This window comes from Benincasa hispida, chromosome 4 (assembly GCF_027475165.1).
Source record: "Benincasa hispida cultivar pf3 chromosome 4, pf3_genome.v1.1, whole genome shotgun sequence".
NCBI classification, from domain to species: Eukaryota; Viridiplantae; Streptophyta; class Magnoliopsida; order Cucurbitales; family Cucurbitaceae; genus Benincasa; species Benincasa hispida.
The window spans coordinates 41,317,131-41,340,537 of NC_143481.1; the positions used below are offsets into that span (position 1 = coordinate 41,317,131).

At 36.1% G+C, this 23,407-nt stretch overlaps 2 protein-coding genes across 2 annotated transcripts; one reads left to right on the forward strand and one right to left on the reverse strand.

Annotated features, from left to right (window-relative positions):
• The first annotated feature begins 16,044 nt into the window (after positions 1-16,044).
• On the forward strand, positions 16,045-18,148 carry LOC120075259 (Mitochondrial glycoprotein family protein). Its single transcript, XM_039028476.2, has 3 exons — positions 16,045-16,350; positions 16,447-16,781; positions 17,740-18,148. The coding sequence occupies exons 1-3, from the start codon at positions 16,183-16,185 to the stop codon at positions 17,918-17,920; spliced, it is 684 nt and encodes a 227-aa protein (XP_038884404.1). The 5' UTR covers positions 16,045-16,182; the 3' UTR covers positions 17,921-18,148.
• A 3,018-nt stretch (positions 18,149-21,166) lies between these two features.
• On the reverse strand, positions 21,167-22,560 carry LOC120076475 (uncharacterized). Its single transcript, XM_039030314.2, has one exon. It carries the CDS (start codon positions 22,343-22,345, stop codon positions 21,296-21,298), a length of 1,050 nt encoding a protein of 349 aa, XP_038886242.1. The 5' UTR covers positions 22,346-22,560; the 3' UTR covers positions 21,167-21,295.
• Positions 22,561-23,407: the final 847 nt, after the last annotated feature.

Genomic DNA, 23,407 nt, shown 5'->3' on the forward strand with positions numbered 1-23,407 from the left:
ATAGACCTAAGATCACGGTTCTAATGAGATTAGAAATCTAAGTTTAATCTTTTAATTCGGTTTAATAGGATTAAATTGACTAATAAAAGATTAAATATGTACCAAATCTATATATAAGGGATCTTTTGTCTAAGGCGGGTTACGGCTAGGCTGGGATATTTAAGCTGACGAAAACTAAACACCCTTACCTAAGAACCTACCTGGAAAGGTGAATCAGATAGATTTATTGCATGCATGCAAATTTGATGATAGTCTGTTAAAGTGTTTAATAAGACTTGAATCAAACTTGTTTAATTATCAAAAGCAAGTGTTGTTTTTTGAGCAAATTAAACACTCACTTAATTAAAATCAGTACCCAGATTGACTATGTTAATGAATCCCTAGGTAGAACATTCGGTGGGAGGTACTTGGGGTATATGATACTTCACTTAAACCTCTACACGTTTCTCCCTAAAAGTTCATACCGTGAGATCTATCCTCAGCCTCGTGGCACCTTGAGAATGTCCCCCTAAAGAATGGTGTTTGGATAGGTCAATACCAAGGTGAATGGAGAGAATGCTCATAGTAAGTGGGAGCGGAAACGTGTGACAACATATCCCACGGTCTCTCTCATTAGGGGATAATGTTTTTGTGCATTGCCTCGAGGCACCCTGGGAGTGTCCCCCTAAAGTATGGCTGTATTTGCACAACTCTTTATCTAATCTCCTGAAAAGGATAAGATTGCTTTAGTCTCTTGTCCTAATTTTCTTTTTCCCTATGGTGGGCACATTAGGGCGGGACTGTAGGGCCTAAAATGAGGGGTTACACTTACGCAAATTTGTTAAGATTGTTAACAAATTCTGGACCGAACAATAGTGACTGTTAGAGTCAGTTACAAGAAGTTGTCTCTTCTAATGGTTAAGAATGTCTCATCCCAGTGAAGGAGCACTTGATCACCCGAACGGTGACTTTTGTCTTGCCTCGCTAGGGCATCATTGCAAAAATATATGTCATTTAGGGTACAGTAGAACTAATTTGCTAAAACTTTAAATTGGTGTTAAAAGTGGTAATGCAAGTAGACTTATTAAGTTTGTTTTTGTTTTCAACAACTTTTAAATTATGGCAACCACTACTTTAGCTCTTTTAGCCGCCGACAATCTGACTGGCGAAAACTACGCTAGTTGGAAGAACACAATAAACACAATACTTATCATCGATGACGTTCGGTTCATCCTTATGGAGGAGTGTTTTCCTATTCTACCTCAAAATGCCGCTCGAAATGTTCGAGAGGCTTATGAGAAATGGACACGAGAAAACAAGAAAGCTCGAGTATATATCTTGGCTAGCCTAAATGACATCTTGGCCAAGAAGCATGAGCCCATGGTTACTGAACGCGAGATCATGGAATCCCTGAAAGGAATGTTCAAACAATCGTTCGCACAGCTCATACATGAAGCTCTAAAATTCATCTTCAACTCCAAAATGAAAGAGGGTACATCTGTTCGTGAACATGTTCTGAACATAATGGTCCACTTTAATGTGTCGGAGATGAACGGGTCTTGCATTGATGAGGCCAACCAGGTTAGCATTATTTTGGAGACGTTGCTAGAAAGCTTCCTCCATTTTATTAGCAATGTCGTTCTGAACAGGTTTGATTACACCCTTACAACTCTCCTAAACGAGTTGCAGACATTCTAATCCTTGTTGAAAAGTAAGGAGAAGAAAGTAAGTGAGGCAAATGTTCCTTCATTATCCAGAAAGTTCCATAAAGGTTCGACCCCAGGAACTAAGTCTACACCTTCTTCTTCCGGCACCAGTAAGTGGAAGAAGAAGAAGGGTAGTAAGGGGAAGGGGAGGGCACCTACTAACCCACCACCTGTTGCTCCACAGAGTAGGTGACCACCGCCGTTGAAAAAGAAAAATGTTTCCACTGCAACCAGGATGGGCACTGGAAGCGAAACTGCCCTCGTTTTTTAAAGGAAAAGAAGAAAGCCAAACAAGATAAATATGATTTACTGGTTTTGGAGACTTGTTTAGTGGAGAATGATGATTCTTCCTAGATTATAGACTTTGGAGCCACTAACCATGTTTTTTTTCATTCCAGGGGATTAGATCCTGGCAACAACTTGAGGCTGGTGAGATGACGATGCAAGTGAGCACCGGGCACGTCGTCTCAGCTGTGGCAGTGGGAGGCCTCCAGTTGACTTTACAGAATAGATTTATCATTTTGAATGATGTGTATGTTGTTCCCGAGTTAAAGAGGAACTTGATTTATGTAAAGTCGTTGCTTGAATGTAAATACACTCTAAATTTTTCAATTAATAAAGTGCTTATTCTGAAAGATGGTGTTGAGATATGTTCAGCTCAACTGAAAAATAATTTGTATGTGCTAAGGCCGTTAGCAACAAATTCTCTCCATAACATAGAGATGTTTAAGACTATCGTAACTCAAAACAAACGACTTAAAGTTTCTCCTAAAGAACATGCCCAACTTTGGCACATTCGTTTGGAGAACATCAATCTCAATAGGATTGAGAGGTTGGTGAAGAATGGACTTCTAAATGAGTTAGAAGAAAATTCTTTACCTGTGTGCGAGTCACGCCTTGAAGGCAAGATGACTAAAAGTCCTTTTACTGGAAAAGGTTATAGGGCTAAAGAGCCTTTAGAGTTAGTGCATTCAGACTTTTATGGTCCGATGAATGTGCGAGCCAAGGAAAGCTACGAGTATTTCATCACTTTTACTAATGATTATTCGAGGTATGGGTATATTTATTTAATGCAACATAAGTCAGAATCCTTTGAAAATTTCAAAATGTTCAAGGCTGAAGTTGAAAACACATTAAGTAAATGAATTGAAACACTTCAATCTGATCAGGGTGGAGAGTTTTTGGATTATGAGTTCTAAAACTATTTGATAGAACATGGAATCGTTTCCCAACTCTCAACACCCGGTACACCTAAGCAGAATGGTGTATCGAAGAGGAGAAAGAGAACTTTGTTGGACATGGTTCGGTTGATGATGAGTTACGCTTCCTTACCAGACTCGTTTTGGGGTTTTGCAATCGAGACTGTAGCTTACATCCTTAACTGTGTTCCCTCCATGAATGTTGCCAGAACACCTTTGGAGTTGTGGAACAAGCGTAAATTTAGTTTGCGTCACTTTCGCATCTGAGGTTGCCCTGCAAATGTACTTGAGGCTAATCCCAAGAAACTGTTACCATGTTCAAGGCTATGTCTATTTTTAGGCTACCCCAAAGGGACACGAGGGGATTATTTTTATGATCCTAAGGAAAGCAAGATGTTTGTATCGAAAAATGCTACTTTCCTTGGGGAGGATCATATAAGGGAGCCAATTGAAGAAGTAAAATCGTGTTAAGTGAGCTTTCTAAGGAAACTATCGAAACTTCAACAAGAGTTGTTGAAGAGCCTACTACATCAACAAGAGTTATTGATGGGAGTTCATCTAGTAGGTCAAATCCACCTCAAGAGTTGAGGGAACCTCGACATAGTGGGAGGGTTGGGTTCACTATTTGGGTTTAACTGAAATCCTGGCTATGGTAGCCGATGGTGAGGTTGAGGATTCGTTGTCTTACAAAAAAGAAATGGAGGATGTTGAAGATGAATAGGTCAAAGTCATGGATCTCGAGATAGAGTCTATGTACTTCAACTCAGTTTGGGATCTTGTAGATCAACATGATGGGGTTAAACATATAGGTTGTAAATGGATCTACTAGAGGAAACAGGGTGTTGATGAAGGAACTCTTATACAAGAGTACCTTTGAGTGGAAGCAGATCTTTCCAAAGACATTGTGACAGAATTACCACATTCACATTCAAAACATATAGATATGCATCATACTGTAAATTACCGGCATGCTTTAAGAATAAACAAACAAGAGAACAAGAATACGTACTAGTTGAAGAAATTTTCTTCATAGCCAATCTCACTCTCTCCAAGGAACGGCTCTTCTCGCTTATGCTCCAAGCAATCGTTCACCAACACCCGATCGTCTACCACGAACAGTCTTCACACGAACAAAAGGATGGGGATGACACCACCACTTGGAATCCTCGGTATTCCCAGTGTGAGAATCCAAAGAGTGGGCTCTGTTGGGATTTGGTAGAGAGAAGGAGGAATGAAGTTTGTATACAACGATCAAGCAAGTAGGAGAAAGATAGGGTCTATCATATAGACAAAATGTTTGATCTTTTAGTAGGGAGTACACGATAAGGCAGCGATCGTCTATACAATCGTTTAGTAAACGCTCAGGCACTAGACGATGGTTTAGTAAAACATAGGTCGATCGTTTAGAAGATGTGTGCGCGTGTATACGATCGTATAGTAAATGTGAGCTATTGTATAGTCTCTCAATTTACTAAGTGATAGGCAACAAACATTTCGTGAGCAATTAACATTATCTTTGCAAAATCAAAACGACTATCATTTTATTCTTCAACTACGAAAACTTATTGGAACTTCCCACTAACGCATGGTTACGGAGAAAATAGCGGCCAATTATCCCATAATTGTCAAAAATAAAATAATGAATATAGTCATATTATATTCATTAACCTATAGTTTAATGTCATATATCAACCATAGTGTTTTCTCCTCCACTAGATATAAATCATACTATATCCATTTTCCTCCAATTAATGTATCTCATACACAAAGTCAATCATATCATATATAATTAACCAGTTCAATTATATTATATATAATCGAACTCCCTCTTGTCAGTTTGAACATTTCAAACTGACCCAAAAAATGATTCTCAACTTGAATCCATTGAGCTAACAAGGGGACTTTATGAACCTATGGCTCAAAGCACCAAAAGTACGTGAATAGCTAACTAAACTCTTTAGCCACGAGATCCACCATCCGTTAACTGTCAGGCATTCTACTAAAGACTGATAGCTGAACTTTCCTTACCACAGATATATTTCTGTGTCCATCAGATATAACCAATCAACAATATGATAACTTTTCGCAGATGCTCGTAAGTACAGCTGGCCCAATTTACCGTTTTCCCCCTGTAGTTACATCTAACTCCTTAAGTACCATCGATCCCTCTAATGAACAATACAACATAGTCCTACTATGTGTGGACACCTCTCGGGCCATGAAAAGGTGTGTGGAGCCACATCGTTCAAGCCCTAGGATCAGCCCTTAAGGGAGTAATCTATCTACTTACCCCTTCTTTGGGGAAGAAGTGAATTTTATCTTGTGTAGCTGAGTTCCCAGCTCCCAAATCAGATGAATTCCCAAAGTGATAGGTTTGAGTCGGCAGACTGGCCACTCGCGCTCATGCAAATCAAAAGACTACCCTCAAAGGCAGGAGTTCCGAACTCACTCAGGATTGAGGTCATGTTACCTATGGTCATCATAGTGAAGTGAAGTCTTTGTCATGAACGGTGTTATATAACGAGACGTTAACACTTCATGGTCAGGTCTTATACAAACTCTTTGTATAGGACGCCCCCGCTCACACGTCCCCACATGAATGATCAGGATCAGACCATTTGTAGCAAGTCATAACACTTGTAACTTATTCCACAAAGTGGACCGCATCCGTAGCGTTACCAGGATAAGGTTTCCCTCCTATATCCATATACTACAAACCATTTTGGTTATCACTTAAGACATGATCCACTTGTATGTCACTACATACATGCTTAAGTTACATAATGGCAACCAATGATTTTAGTTTATTTATTTGGGGTAAAGCAAATAAAACATGCAATATTCAAAGACAAGTAGTGAAGAAAATATCATATATTATACATCACAAGCATTCGTACAAAACTATGTTTACAAACTATAGGACACGAGAATTTAGGGCATCATTCCCAACTGTTGATGGGAAGTTGCAAACCTTCAAGGCTGAACTTGTGACAAAGGGTTATACCCAAGTAGAGGGAGTTAACTATGAGGAGACTTTCTCGCTTGTTGCCATGCTTAAGTCCATTAGCATCCTCCTATCCCTTGCCTCATATTATGACTATGAGATATGGAAAATGGATGTCAAGACTACTTTTCTGAATGGCAATCTTGAGGAGACCATTCATATGATGCAACCAAGCTTCTATCAGGTCGACCACTACATAAATAAAGAGTCTTACCCCTGAAATGAGAGGCTTATTGAGCCAACACTCACCTATGCAAATCTAAAGATAATTCCGAATAAACAGGAGTTCATAGTTAGCTCAGGATTAAGGTCAAGTTACCTAGGTCATCGCTTTGAAATAGTTTATCTTAAACAGTAAACAAAGTTATAAAGTAAGAGTGACTTATTTGTTGGTCCGATCTTATGCAAACTCATTGCATAGGACGCCCTCACTCCTCATGTCAATACATGAACGAATCAGGAACACTTCATTTGTAGCAGTTTACAACAAATTGTAATAATAATAGAGTGGGCCTCATCCAATAGTATTGCCAGAATAAGGTACCCAACCTTATTGATATAGTATAGACCATTTTGGCTATTTATTGAACCTGATCCACTCTTTTGTCTCCACATAAATTTCATATATTCAAATAATAGTCATGGATATTTAGTTTATTGGATTTAGTCTTTACAAGTGTGATTCACATATTCAATAACAATTTTATTGAATAAACGTCAATAACATCTTTATTGATAATCGAATATGTTTAACATTACAAATTGCGAATTTTAGTGAAGGATCTCATTAAAGAGAACCTTGAGCAAAAGCGGGATCGTCCCAATTTCCATTTTTTTTAGAAAGTAATTTTTACAGAAAAGAAAGAACAAATTATGCATTTACATAAATTATAAAATGCTTAATTAAAAGGAAACTTAGGGTTTCAGAAACCTTTATCTTTGAAGATAAGTCTTCAAGAATCCCTCAAACTAGGAGTGGGCACTACCACGATGGCGACCTTGGTATTCTTAGATAGGGAACCCAAGAGTAGTGGGCTCTTACTATTTTGGAATAGTGAGGGAAGGATTGAGAGTAGAAAGGAGGATGAGGAATTATGATTGATCTCTAAGAACAACAACTCTCACGAAACGTTTTTTGTTTTTCTACTCTATCACAATTGATCAAGGAGACTCTCCTCTATCCAAAAACAAATAACACCATCCATCCACTTATGTAAGTGGAGAGAAAGGGGGGGGGGGGGGGGGGGGGTAGGGGGAGTTATAACTCCCTCCCTCATTTAAATTAAAATAACAATTAATATATATATATATATATATATATGATATCTAACTTATCATATAATATATATATATTAAATCATATGTTATATCAAATATAACCTGTAATCTATAGTTTATTTTCTCTTTCATATGACATTTAATATAAATCACATTTATATCAAATTTAACCATTATGAATCCAATTCATATAATTAATATTTGAATCTTATTCAAATATTTATTTCTTCTCACAAATGCTATAATTTATCAAATACATCATAATAATTGTATCATATATAATTAAAATAACTTAACTATATCATATATAATTAAATCCTTCTATTAATTTGAACAATTCGAATTAATCCAAAAACTGAATTTCATTTAATCCTATTGAGCTACCAAGGGGACCTCATGGACCTGTAGCTTGAAGCTCCAACAGTACATGAATAATTAATCAAACTCTTTAATTAAATGATTCACCATCCATTAACTGTGGGGCACTCCACTAAAGACCGACAACTGCACTCTTCGCACTACAGATATATTTATATGTCCATTGGATATAACCAATCAACAGTACAATGAGCCTTCACAAATTGCTCGTAAGTACAGCTGGACCAAAATTACCATTTTTCCCTATAGTTACATCTAACTTCTTTAGTACCACTGATCCCTCTAATGAACAATAGATTATAGTCCAACTATGACTAAACCCCTCTCGGGCTAGGAGAGGGTGTGTCACCACATTATTCAAGTCCTGAAATCATCCTTTGAGGGAGCAATTTATCTACTTGCTCCGACTTCGGGGAAAGAGTGAATTCCTTCTTGTGTAGCTGTGTTCCCAGCTCCCCAATCAGATGAATCCCCAAAATGGTAAGCTTATTGAGTCGGCGATCTGGCTATTCTCACCCATACAAATCAAAGGACCGCCATCATAGGCAGGAGTTCACAACTCAACTTAAGATTCAGGTCATATTACCTATGGTCATCTTGGTGAAATGTAAGTCTTTATTATGAACGACGTTATAAATGAGACTAAACATTTTATGGTCCGGTCTTATACAAACTCATTTGTATAGAATATCCCTGCTCACATATCTATACATGAATGATCAGGATCAGATCATTTGTAGCACTTTACAATAATTGTAACACCTACAAAGCGGGTCATACTCATAGTATCACCAGGATAAGGTACATAGCCTTATCCATCTACTTTAGACCATTTAGGTTATCACTTAAACATGATCCACCCGTATGTCTCTACATACATGTTTAAGCTACAAGATAACCTTGGATGTTAATTTATTTGTTTATGGTTAATACAACTAAAATATGGAATAAAATATCATATATTTTTAATAAACAATGAGTTTGTTCAAAAACATTTACAAACTATAGAACCCTACAAGATTTAGGGCATCAACCCCAATATTAGGACATACAACCCTATTGGGTTTTATGTCCTGAAACTCGTTGTTTGTAAAAGATAACATATTCTTTAGTCAATAAACTTATTATGGATCAAGTTCAAGTAAACAACCAAAACGGTCTATAGTACATGATTAAGGTTGGGTACCTTTCTCTGGTAACACTATTGGATGCAACCTACTCTGTAGTTGTTACAAGTTGTTGTAAAGATACTACAAACGAAGTGATCCAGATTCATTCATGTATTGACATGAGAAGTGGGGGCGTTCTATGCGATGAGTTTGCATAAGATCGAAAAAAAATAAGTAACTCTCACTTTATAATGCTGTTTAAGATTAACTATTTCACTTAGGTAACCTAGGTAACTCGATCTTAATCCTGAGCTAACTACGAACTCCTTTTTATTCGGGATTATCCTTAGATTTGCATAGGTGAGGGTTGGCTCAACAACGTCAGCTCAATAAGCCTTCCATTTCAGGGGCAAGACCGGGTAGATAGCTGGGGACATAGGGTGCAAGACGAAATTCACACCTACCCGATTTAAGGATAGGAGAAAGGTTGTTCTCTTAAATACTGAAGATACTCGTGGTCCGGTCTTATACAAACTCTTTATATAGAACACCCACATTCACATGTCTCTACATGAATGGCTAGGATCTACCATCTATAGTAGTTTACAACACACAAACCTCTACAAAATGGGTCGTATTCGTAGTGTCACAAGGATTAGGTATCCTACCTTAATTCTTATACTACAGACCTATTTTGGTTATCACTTAAGGCATGATCCACTTGTATATCACATATACATGCTTAAGTTCACATAAGATAACCAAGGAGCTTTGTTTATTGCATATGAGTAAATGCCAGAATGAAATAACATTTATTTTATTCATCAAACAATGTGTATCCTTACAAACAACAAGACTCCGAGAGAATTAGGACATCAATCCCAACAGTGTACTCGTCTCGATATATGTTATACCGTTGGAATAGTCAGTAGATTTCAGTCTAATCCTGGATATGATCATTGGACTATCATTAAGAACATTCTCAAGTATCTTCAGAGAATGAGAGATTATATGTTCGTGTATGATGCTGAGGATCTAATCCTTACTAGATACACTGATTCTAACTTCTAAACCGATATTGATTCTAGGAAATCAATTTCGGGGTCAGGATTTACTCTGAACGAAGGAGCTGTTGTGTAGAGAAGTATCAAGAAAAGTTGTATTGCTGACTCCACAATGGAAGCTGAATATATAGCTACAAGTGAAGCAGCAAAAGAAGTAGTATGGCTCAGAAAGTTCCTGACTGACTTGGAAGTAGTTCCTAATATGCACCTGCCTGTCACCCTCTATTGTGACAACTGTGGAGTAGTCGCAAATTCAAAGGAACCTCGAAGCCATAAAAGGGGAAAGCACATCTAGCGGAAGTTCCATCTAATCAAGGAGATTGTACACAAAGGAGACGTGATTGTCACGCAGATAACCTCACAAGACAACTTAGCTGGTCCATTTACGAAGGCCCTCTCGGCTAAAGTGTTCAAAGGCCACCTAGTAGGACTAGGTCTACAAGATATTTATAACTAGGGTAAGTGGGAGAATTTATGGGTATCTAAATGCCCTAGTTTATTGTATTTATACGTTTTGTTCTCTCCATGTAAACTTAACATTGAATATATTTGTATATATTGATCCACTGAAGTTATAATCCAAGTGGGAGTATTGTTGGGTTTTATGTCCTAAACCTCATAGTTTGTAAAAGATAAACATATTATATAGTCAATAAACTTATTATTGATTTTATAAATTGCATACATAAAAGTCTAAATCCAATAAAATAAGATCCATGACTATTATATGAACACTTGAACTTTATGTAGAGACATAGAGATGGATCAAGTTCGATTAAACAGCCAAAACGGTCTATAGTACATGATTACGGTTGGGTACCTTACTCTGGTAACATTATTGGATGCGGCCTACTATGTAGCTGTTACAAGTTGTTTTAAAGATACTACAAACGAAGTGATACAGATTCGTTCATGTATTGACATGAGGATTGGAGGCATCCTATGGAATGAGTTTGCATAAGATCGGACCAAGAAATAAGTCATTCTTACTTTATAACGTTGTTTACTGTATAAGACTGACTATTTCACTTAGATGAACTAGGTAACTCAATCTTAATCTTGAGCTAACTATGAACTCCTGTTTATTCGGGATTATCCTTAGATTTGCATAGGTGAAGGTTGGCTCAACAGTGCCGGCTCAATAAGCTTCCCATTTCAGGGGTAAGATCGGGTAGATAGCTGGGGACATAGGGTGTAAGATGGAATTCACGCCTACCTGATTTAGGGATAAGAGAAAGGTTATTCTCTTAAGTACTGAATTCAGGTCTTGAACAAGGGGCCTCACCCTCTCACTAGGCTGAGAGAGATTTAGTTTAGTGACTGGATCACAAACCAATTGTTCATTTGAGGATCAGTAGGAACTTAAAGAACAAGATGTAATCTCGAAGTGTTGGGGATGATGCCCTAAACTCTCGTGTTCTATAGTTTGTAAACAAAGTTTTGAACAAACGCTTGTGATGTATAATATATGATATTTTATTCACTTATTATCTTTGAGCATTGGATGTTTTATTTGCTTTACCACAAACCAATAAATTAAAATTTCTAGTTGTCGCTTGTAACTTAAACATGTATGTGGAGACATACAAGTGGATCATGTCTTAAGTGATAACCAAAATGGTCTATAGTATATGGATAGAGGAGGGAAACCTTATCCTAGTAACGCTACGGATGCTAACCGCTTTGTAGAATAGTTACAAGTATTGTGACTTGCTACTGATGCTCTGATCCTAATCATTCATGTGGGGACATGCGAGCAGTCATCCTATACAAAGAGTTTGTATAAGACCAGACTACGAAGTGTTATAGTCTCGTTATATAACACCATTCATGACAGAAGCTTCACTTCACTAGGATGACCATATGTAACATGACTTCAATCCTGAGTGAGTTAGGAACTGCTGCCTTTGAGGGTGATCCTTTGATTTGCATGGGTGCGAGTGGCCAAATTGTCGACTCAAACCTACCACTTTGGGGATTCATTTGACTTAGAAGCTAGGAACTCAGCTACATAAGATGGAATTCACTCCTTCCCCGAAGTAGGGGTAAGTAGATAGATTACTCCCTTAAGGGCTGATCTCGGGGCTTGAACGATGTGGCGCCACACTTCTTCTCATGATCTAAGAGGTGTCCACACATAGTAGGACTATGTTGTATTGTTCATTAGAGGGATCAGTGGTACTTAAGGAGTTAGATGTAACTACAGGAGCAAAACGATAAATTGGCCCAGCTGTACTTACGAGCATCTATGAAGGTTTTCGTACTGTTGATTGGTTATATTCTATGGACACGGAAATATATCTATGGTGAGAAGAGTGCAGCTGACGGTCTTTAGTGGAATGCCTAACAGTTAATGGATGGTGGATCTCGTGGCTAAAGAGTTTAGTCAGCTATTCATGTACCGTTGGAGCTTCGAACCATAGGTCTATAAGGTCCCCTTAGTAGCCCAATGGATTCAAGTTGAGAATCAAGTTTTGGATCAGTTTGAAATGTTCAAATTGACAAGAGGGAGTTCGATTATATATGATATGATTGAACTGGTTAATTATATATTATATGATTGACATTATGTATGAGATACATTATTTGGAGGAAAATAGATATAAATATGATTTATATCTAGTAGAGGAAAAAAACACTATGGTTTATATGTGATATTAAACCATAGGTTAATAAATATAATATGATTATATTTATTATTTTAATTGGACAATTATAGGATAATTATGTCGTCGTTTTCTCCGTAACCGTGTGATAGTGGGAGGTTTCACTCAATTTTTGTAAATGAAGAATAAAATGAAAATCGTTTTCATTTTGCAAGAGATCGGTCATTCGCTCACGTTTGGTGTATATAACCTATCGCATAGCAAACCGAGAGACTACATGATATCTCAACGTTTCTACACGATCGTATACACGCGTGTCTCTTTCTAAACAATTGTATAGGATTTGCTAAACGATTGTCTAGCTTTTTCCTAAAAGATTGCGCGTCTGAGCGTTTACTAAACGATCTTCTATACGATCGCAACCTATTTACTAAACGATCGTGTACTGCTTCCTAAACGGTCAAGCATCGTCTACATAATAGACATCAGCCTTCTCCCACTTGCTTGGTCGTAGTATACGATAACTTCCTACTTCCCTCTGCCAAATCCAACAAAGCCCACACCTCCTGGATTCTCACACCAAGAATACCGAGGGTTCTAAGTGGTGGTGTCCTCCCCATTGCTGTGTTTGTGTGGAGGCCATTCGTGGGTAGACGACCGATGATTTGGTGAACGATTGCTTGGACATTCCAGCGAAAGCGAGAGAAGCAGTCCCTTGGACGAGAGCGAGATCTTGTTGAAGAAGAGTTCTTCAACTGCTACGTATCTTCTTTCTTTGTTATTTATTGATGAAATCATGCCGATAATTAGTTGTATATTGCATATCTATTATGTTAGATTGTAAATGCGGTAATTCTGTCATGATGAGTTTGGTATGATCCACTTCCGCTCAGAGGTACTCTTGTATAAGAGTTCCTTCAGGGAGTAAAACAGACATTTGACCCAGTCGTTATTATAAACAACCTGTGAAGGGTCGACTTACTAATTATGGTTAAATCATGTGGACATAATATATCTACAGTGAGGGGAGTGCAACTATGGGCTTTAGTGGAGTGACCCATTAGTTAACGAATGAGGATTAATTCGGTATAAAGAGTTTAACTAATTATTCTCATATTGTTGGAGCCCATGATCTGTAGGTCCATGAGATCCCTCTACTAGCTCGTAAATGGATTAGCTTTAGAGTAGCATGATAAGTTAATTTGAAACGTTCAAATTAGAATTAAACAGAATTGGAGAATTAATTTAAATATTAAATTCATGAATAGGGATTCATGAAGGTGGAATCCGTGTAAAATTAATTTAATATTTGATATTAAATTAATTAAAATTAATTAAATTGTTTAATTAATTAATTATTATTAATTTTATTAGAAAATTAATTTATGAAATTAATTTTGTAAAATCAATAATAATTTCATTTTTGAAATTAAGTTGATTTTGGAAATTAATTTGAAATTAGAAATTTGGAGAAAACACAAAATTGGAAAGTTGGTTTCCTCCACTCACTTAACCAATATGCTCACACAAAGTCCACTTGAATCTTGATTCACTCTTCTAGCATGAGCTACACCTCATGCAACCTTCTTCTATGCATGAATGTCCTGCAATAAATAGAGAAGATGGAAGTGAAAATCGGGCATGCAAACTATTAGAACTTGCTGAAGTTTTGTTGAAAACTTGTAAAGTTGAATAAGGGTTCTTCAAGTTGCATCAGTGGTGTTCTTCTCCAAATTCCCTTCATTCAAACTTATTTTGAGTCCGACAACTCAATCTAAAGCTCCAAGAGAATAGTAGGGAAGATCTTGAGGTGGTTCACAAGAAGATTTGGAGAAGACTTGCAATTGAATTCGAGATTAAAGAGATTCTACACAAGTATGACTTGAAACCTTCTTATTATTGTATGAGCATGCTTTAATTACAGCCAAAATTAATGAATTAGAATATTTATTGATTCTTGTTGCTTTCGCTGCATGTTGATATACTCCTTCAAACCCAACAGATACACATTAATGAGAATAAAAAGAAATTTTCATATATTTCCTATTTCCATAAAATTATAATTTTAGTTATTTATAAGTTTAGTTATATTTGATTATTTTTTATTATTATATTATATTATTATTATTATTATTATTATTATTATTATTATTATTATTATTATATATGTGTATATACATATATATTATTTTTTTCCATATCCATCGTGCTCTATTGTGCTCCTCAATTTCACATCAAGAAATATATTTCTAACTTCGTATTACCTGCGTGTGTAACTCATGAAGTTGATCGTCTGTTGCGTAGTTATTTATAGAAGGGCAATGCAGAGAGTCGGGGTGGTGCACAGGTAGCGTGAGATGAGGTGTGCTTGCCAAAGGGTGGGGGTTGGATGTGAAACATGTGATTTCATGGAATTGGGCTACTATTATGAAGCTGTTCTGGCTTCTTTTAATTAAACCGGGCTCATTATGGGTGGCGTGGGTGGAGGCGTATATTTTGCATGGGCGGTCTTTGTGGGCTGTTCGGGTAAGGTTGGGAGGTCTTGGTGCTTGAGGGCTATCTTGCATTGTAGGGATAGTTTCAAGCATCTGGTTCGTTTGATGGTGGGCAATGGAAGGTCATGTTTTGTTTGGTGGGATCCTTGGTTGTCGGGGGGGGGGGGGGGGGATTATGGATTCATATGGGTCTACGGGGGTTTATGATGTAGAGAGTAGTATGGAGGCACGGTTGTCGGAGTTTATGGATGGTGAGGGAGGTTGGAGGTGGCCTACAGTGTCATGGAAGTTGCTTGAGATCTGGGATCTTATTCAGACAGTGGGGCCTAGGGTGGGGGGAGGATTATTGGGTTTGGGTGTCAGATGCTAATGGTCGGTTTTCTATCGCTAGTGCGTGGGAGAGTTTGCGCCCTCGTCGTCCTAGGGTGTCTTGGACAGGTCTTTTATGGTATGGGGGTGGTATTCCGCGTCACTCCTTTTGTGCGTGGTTAGCTGTGAGGGACAAGTTGGGTACACGGGATTGGTTGAGGAGTTGGGGTGTATTGTTAGAGGGGGGTCTTCCATGTAGGAGAGGTGTGGAATCGCGGGATCATCTATTTTTTGAGTGTGGGTTTAGGAGAAAGGTGTGGTCAGGTGTGTTGCATCAATTGGGTTCGACTCATCGGGTGGTGGGTTGGGTTGTCGAGTTGAGTTGGTTGTGCCGAGTGAGGTCGAGTAAGGGAGTGCTTAGTAAGTTGTTCTGTGTCTTCTGGTGTGCTTCCATCTACTACATTTGGTAGGAGTGTAATCACCGACTTCATGGGGTAGACCGAGGACGGTGTCTGCTTTGTTTCACCTTATGGTCTCTACGGTTCGTGCTCGTGGAAAGAGGATGAGTTCTTCTTTCTTTTATCACTTAGAGCTAGTTCCTGGCGGGTTGATATTTTTGGTCTTATCTAGTGCGTTTACAGATGTTTTTCCTCTTTTTGTACTTGCCGATGTTCTTTGTTTGCCTATTGGTCCCAAGTGGTGGGGTTTTGTTTCCTTTTCTCTATTTTTCTCCCAGGTGGATGGTGTTGTTTACATTTGTTTTGGCTTTGTTTCGGTCGAATCCTATCTTTGCTTGTATTTTGTTACTTTGATGCTTGATCTCGGGCTGTGGGACGTATTTGTTGTTGTATAATAATATCACTTATTCAAAAAAAAATATATATATATATATTTCTAACTTTTCCCGAGGCCTATCTAAGTACTCATTGACCAAGTCTTCATTTCAAGACCGTCTAGAACCGCCCCGGCTGGACCGGTAAATTCTGCTTTAAAACCACGTCGAATAAAAATTAGTCTCTGAAGTCTCAAAACCACTGCAACGAAATCGGAGGAAAATGTTGAAGAAAGCGATGGCCGCCACTGCGGTGGCTCTTCGGAGTCGCCGGCCGTCTCTCATGGTCACTTGCCGCCATTCGACTTCCGTGACATCCGCCGTCAACTCGTTGCTCCTCCGCTCCCTCAAAGAACACTATCTCGAGATCTCCAGAATGACGCCTCCTCCGGTATGATTTCCATTGCTTTGTTCTCTGTTTTCAATCGCCAAACCCTAGAATTAGGGTTTTAAGCTATGCGAATGTCGTTTGTTCGTCTTATTGCAGAAAGTGAGCCCTCCTTCTTCCTTTTCTATCATTCAAGGGGCACTAGACGGCAATGGACCGGTGCTTACTAGGAACTACGGTAAAGAAGAGGTTAAAATTTCGGTTATGCGACTGGCTAATATTGTTCCTGGAGGCGGTGGAGACGATGGTGACGATGAAATTAACCAGTTGTTTCTTCATGTGACTGTATCGAAGCTGGAGCAGAAGGACGATTTGCATTTTCTTTGTGGGTTGTATCCTGATGCATTAGGTATTCATTCTGTTTCGATGAGACCGAAAGCCGAATCGTCGGGGTTTCTCGTTGTTCCATCCGGCTATAATGGTCCCGTATTCGAGTAAGTTTAATGTCATTTAATTGTTCAGCCTCAACTAAATTGGAGTTTGTTGTCTCAGGTTTGCATGTTTTTGGTGGTAGTTCATCAATTAAAGAAATGCTTGTAATTTAGATCCTGTCTTAATTTTTAGTGTTATCAACTAAACTAACAAAAAGTGAGTCACTTTATCCTGGTAAAGCAATCAAAGGAGTAACTAATTAGGTATGTAATAAGAACTAATTGAAGGTTATGAGTTCAATTTGCTGCCAAATAACCTGTAACTTGAACTGAACAGGGACAACACAACCCACTTGGTAATGAACTATCCTGATTTCTGGGTTGTCAGTTTGGTTCGTAGGTTATAAGTAATCAGTTAATTTTTCTTAAGTAACTATTGTTTATTGCCTAAGGAGCTTATCGTTTTAGTCTGCACTGTTTGAATCTTCATTTGCAGCTACCTGTTTTGTTCTTTCATTTGCAGGCTGCACCCACTGATTTTTTTTTCCATAATTTCTTCTCTTGCAGTTGATCGAATCCCTTATGTCATGTTATTCACTCACTTGAGATGCTTGCATCCTAGCACTTAGCATCATAGCATAGTGCAAATTTGAAGATTTTGATAAGTCAGTACCATTTGTTTTGGTTGTAATTCTGTGGCTCTCTTGGTTGATTTGGGCTGTGTTCTTGTAGGGTCCAGTTCTATAATACTTTGATTTTACTTTTATGAAAGCCATCTCTTATTAAAAGGTTTTTTCTTGGAGATACCAGTTCAGCATAATTGGCCTAGATATGGTATCTAATCTAAGGATCATGATGATGGTTTCTCTTTCCATAGCATATATGCCAGTCTCTATGAACCCAAGTGGGATTATGCTGTTTTATGCCTTGGATGTTCATATGCTGATAATCTTTGCCAAAGTACTGTTGATGGCAAAACATGTCATAACAAAACTTACAGTAACTTTTCTTTGGTTGACAGAGATCTAGATGAGAAAATGCGAGACATATTTCACAATTATATAGAAGAGCGAGGTATAAATGAGTCTCTCTTTCCATTTCTTCAAGCATGGCTTTATGTGAAAGAACATCGAAATCTTATGCGGTGGTTCAGATCAGTTGGCTCATTCATCAACGAGCACAAGAACGCTAAAGAGGATTGATAGTTAATGCATTGGATAGGAAAACTGTTAGTCCAGATGCTTAGATTTCGTGGAATTCAGGGTTCCATCTGCATAATTGGTTAGGCGTATCAGGTAAATGGTCAATTTCACTTTAATTATACAATTTTGTTAGCCCTTTATGTGATGATTTATCTCTCCTTGTTAAGCCATGGTTTCGTTTTCCCATTGTTAATCAATTGCTATATATTGTAGCTTCTTCTTGTGGAATCCTCGTCTTTTTTTTATCCTTTGGGTTGTGTTTTGAGCACTATAATCAATTACGTGGACATTATGTGCACACACTTTAAGTGGTAAGAAAACAAAATCTATAAAGCACAGATACTTCATGTGAGGCAAAGAATCGTATCAAATATGTATTGAATACCGATACTTTCAGATACTTCCTAAATACGTATTTGACACGCGATTTGACGTATCTATTTCTACGTGTACTTTTTTTTAAAGAAAAAAACAAGTAATTTTTCTAATCTTTTCCAATCTAAAACTAGATAACCTATTTAAAAACTCACTACTATAGAATCTCCAAAAGCTCACTAAAAGGAAATAAATAAATAAAAGACCAAACTTTAGAATCATCTAATTTTCATCTTCACATTTGAATCTCCACAAAGTCCACCAAAATATAAACTATTTGGATATCTTCAACAATTCAATGAAAAAGTTATTCGTTTATCATCATGCTTCTCCTTCTAATCTTCTTCTTCTTTATAATATGAGTTATTTTTCTATTGCATTTTATTAACTATTGTATTTCAACATTTTAGATGTTACTTTTTTTGTATTGTATTTTTATTTTGTGTTATTGTTATTAACTTGTATTGCTAAATTTATCTATATTCTATATTTTTTTTAAAAAAAATGTATCTCCAATGTATCATATCCTCGTTTTTTAGAAATATATATATTAAAATAATATAAAAAAAATGACATATCTGTATCTTAGTTTTTTAGAAATTAACGAATCGCCGTATCTGATCGTATTCGTATCGTGTAATCATATCTGTGTCTGTGCTTCATATTGTTGCAATAATCTTTGTTTGAAATTCTTATCTTATTATCCTTCCTGAATTGTTGTTGAAACTTGAGCATTATTTTCTGATAATCCATCAAATCTTCTTAGAAAGTGGTAGTTTCAATTTGTTTTACCTTTTCTATTTCAGTGATCATAGCCATCTTTACTCATCTATAAACGAATCAGACATTTGTTGAATGCTGACATTCAAAATATATATTTTTAAATTTTTTAGGATGGTTTTTTAAATAAAAGAAAATGAGTCAACTTATTTACAAAATAATAAAATATCGCTTTTTATTAATGACAGATTGTAATAGACCACAATAGACTTCTATCACTGGGTCATATTGACATTATATTATACTTGAAAATATTTTCAATAGTTTTACTATTTAAAACTATTTTCATTTTTAAAATTTTAAGAGGCAATCATATGGTAGTGGACACATTCAATAATTATTTCCATTTCTCTACACTTCCTATATTCATAGATGGGTCCTGAAAACGAAAGTTTCAGATCAAGGGAAATTTGAAAGCCATCTTACACAACTTTTTTTTTAAAAAAAAAAGTTTAAATATTGTTGCGGTTACTATACTTACGATTTTGGTTCATTTTGATTATTGCACTTTCAAAATGTTTAATTTAGCCATTGTAATTTTAAATTTTGGTTTAATTTGATCAATGTTGATTTTTTATTCCTGAACTTTTAAAAAGTGACAATTTTCGTGGCTATTTACAAACTTTTAACTTAAATTTAGAAAGGAAAGAAAAGGAGATAAGAATTAAAAATAAGTTATCAACATGATCATTATTTTAAAATATAGGAATTAAAATAGAAATTTTGCGAATACTAGAATCAAATTGAATCAAAACTAAAAATATAAGGATGTATGTAAACCTTCTTTATATCTTGTTTTACATATCAAGTACATAATAATATTGTCAAATTCTGCACCATTCTATGAGCTTTTCTTAGAGATGAAAGTTGAATGAATACACTTTTTATTATCAACTGAAATGTAGGTAGGAGGTGAAACTGAAGGAGCTTGTTTAAATGGCAATTAACAACAGGACTTCTCTCAGCAAAACTCTTCATACTGAAATATTTTCTTTACAAATATTTTAAAGACCTATCAACATCGAGGAAATTACTTTGAAACTAAAATGAGGAATTTTAAAGTCGGCGTGAGAATTCATTTTGTGGGTTTATTGACATGTTTCTTTCTATATTGTCTCCATTCATCAATAAAACTTTAGATTTCATTTCGATATCGATCCCTACGTATCAAAAGATTTCATAATATTAGAGAATTCACATTAATCCAAGGAGAGTGCATACTAGTCCAATCACAATAGATTTGTCATTAAGGACATTATTGCTTCCAGTGACTCAACAAGGCCATCAAATTGTGAATGATGATACGAAGCCTCACAGAAGAACTGTGAATAATGGTACCAAGCCCCACAGAAGAACTAAGTAATTGTTGTAGGTGAAGTGGTGGATTTAATAATGGATGTACCAAAACTATCTTCGGGTGAATTTACATTTTCATTATATCAATTAAAAAAAAATCATGAAATATATAAAATTAAGCAACTAAAAAAGTAACTAATATGAATATGATAGGAAAATTTCTACAAATAGAAGAAAATGTCAAGCTATTTACAGAAATAGCAAAAAAAAATCTATGATAGATTTTTATCAATTTCTATCCTTGATAGTGACGCCGATCAACATCTATTAAAGAAAATTAAAATTTTGTTATTTTATGTAAATAATTTTTCACATTTTTCTATTTTTGAAAATCTCGCTATATAATATTAATAACAAATAATTTTACTTCTTTAAAAAGCGAAAATATGATAGTGGAAAAATATCGCAATTGTGATAGATTTTTATTAGAGATGCTAATCAGTCTCCATCTAAGAAGATTAAAATTCTGTTATTTTATGTAAATAGTTCTTTTATTATTATTCTTAAAAATCTCGCCATATAATATTAATAATAAATAATTTTACTTCTTTAAAAAGCGGAAATATGAAGGTAGAAAAATATCTCAATTGTGTTAATGATCTCAAAAGAGAAAAGGAGGAGAAAAAAAAAAAAGGTTGTCCCCATAAAAATCCAAAATTTTATTTATAAATGAAGGGGTCAAGACGAATCTAAATAAAGAATTTTACATTAATTACACATCTAAATCCAGCCAAATGAATATGGAAAACCCCTAAAAAAATCTTATTGATCTTGAGAAGAACATGTTTTGTATAAAAGAATCTTAACACAATCAAAACCCAATTTACATAATCAAAGAATCAACAACAAAATCCATGTTCTTTTTTAGCAACAATAAGGACAGAGTATCAATCCATTTTCATTACATTCTGGGCATTTCCTCTGTTCATCACTCTCATCAACAACTCTTCGACTCCCATTGCAGTTGAAGCATAGCACAAATCGAACTCCGCCGCACCCCTCGCATGGGATCCCGGAGAAACGATCGATCGGAACACCATCGAATAGCGGCCGGAGCTTCCCTTGTTCGTGGAGCCCCAAAACCTCCTCTGCTCCACCGATGTACTTTCCTCTGATGAAGAGCTTTGGAGGTAAAGCTCTGTTTGTTTCCAAAACTCTCCATAGCTCTTCTTTGAACTCGGTGTGCATCGAAACGTCTCGCTCATAGAATTTCACTTTGAATGTTTCTAATAGAAATCTGACGCTGTTGCAATCCTCAAATGTTTTCCTTATTCCTCTTAGAGTTGTTGTGTAAAGAATTACAGAGTCTGATCCCCCTGGTGGGCATTTTTCTTCGAATAAGAAAGGAGGACTCTGTTTTTCTTCTTCTTTTTCTTCTTCTTTTTCTTCTTCTTCCTCCTCCTCCTCCTCTTCTTCATATTTGATTCTGCATTCGATCTCTGCTTCCCTAATTTTCATATATTCCATCACAGCTTGTTGAAAAACCTCAAGTAAGTTGGGGTCAAAGAGGCTGCCAGAGTTCATATCCGGTGGCCGGAAAGACGAGATGTCAATTTCCGATAATGGGGTTTCTCTTTTTGGTTCCGATAAAAAATTTCCACTTCTTAAACACAAAGAATCCTTATTTCTGCATTCAACAAACGGGTCAATGTTCTCTTTATCGTCGACATCAAAACCAGACTCCTCTGTTTCTTCATCTTCAACACAATCTCTGTTTTTCTTCGCGGAATTCGAATCGATTTTCTCGATCTTCTTCTGAATCTGAACATTGGGTTTGAAATTTTCGTTTCTGGTGAAGAAATCGTTGTACCCATCTGGAGCAATAGCCTGAAGAATTCGATCTTGATTTAGATAGGCCATGGCGGGCTTGATCGATTTGAGCTTCTTCATGAATTTTCCTCTGACCCCATTCATTTTTTGTATCTAATTTGGCTGAGGAAGGGATATTCAAAGCTCAAGATTGCTAGATCTTCTTCACAACGTTGCGATTAATTCAGAGAGAGAGAGAGTGGGAAAGGATTAGCAATGGAGTTCAAACGGCTAGTAGAGTTCTTTTTGGCGATTTTTTAAGAACGTTGAGAGGGAAAAAAATGTAATCATGTGTGGCCGCTTCCATGATAAGCTCGTGTAAATGGCTTATGAAAGAGTGCCACGTATGTTGAAATCCGAAAGTCGGTCAACTGAAGATCAAATTGCTGTAGAGAACGACACGTGGAAAAATGTGTGGTTTGTGATGCACTCATTGCAAGAGATAAACTGGACGCCGGAATTCTTTGAATAACGGTCATAATTTACCAGAAACTGGTGCTCTCTCTCTCTCACCAATTATTTCTCCTTTCATTTTACAGCCTTTTTTTTCTTTTAACTATTTTTATTTATAATTTTTTGTTTAAATTATTAATTTACTTTGTGAAATTTAAAAGTCTAATAAATTTTTAAATTTTAATTTTAGGTGTAACAAGTCACTAGATTTTAAAATATCTTTTTTAAAACAAAATTAATTTGGGAGATAAATATGTATTAAATACCACAAACTATATTTTAGCTAAAAATACGAAACAATCTTTGTTTTTTGTTTTTTATTTTTATTCCTAAACAACAATCAATATTGATAATCATCAATCACATTCTTGTTTTTAGTTACAAGAAAACAAGATATGAAAAAATAGTTGTAATATTGTTAAATTGGCCTGCAGTTCGTGAATATTTTTTCCAATCACCAGCATGTATCAAAACATATTTTACCTTTGACGTTATGTGAGTGGGGAATGGACAATTTGACTTTGAACTAAAAAATACAAGTTTTATATAGTCGAGTTATGTTATTTTAGTCTCTTTTTGTTTTTTTTTTTTTAGTTTTAACTGTATTTATCATTTTGATATTATGAAAAGTGATTTTTTTTTTTTAATTTTAAATTTTCTCCCTATTTTTATTTTGTTTGTGATCTTGTTAGTAGTTTTGGGCTTTCTTTGTAT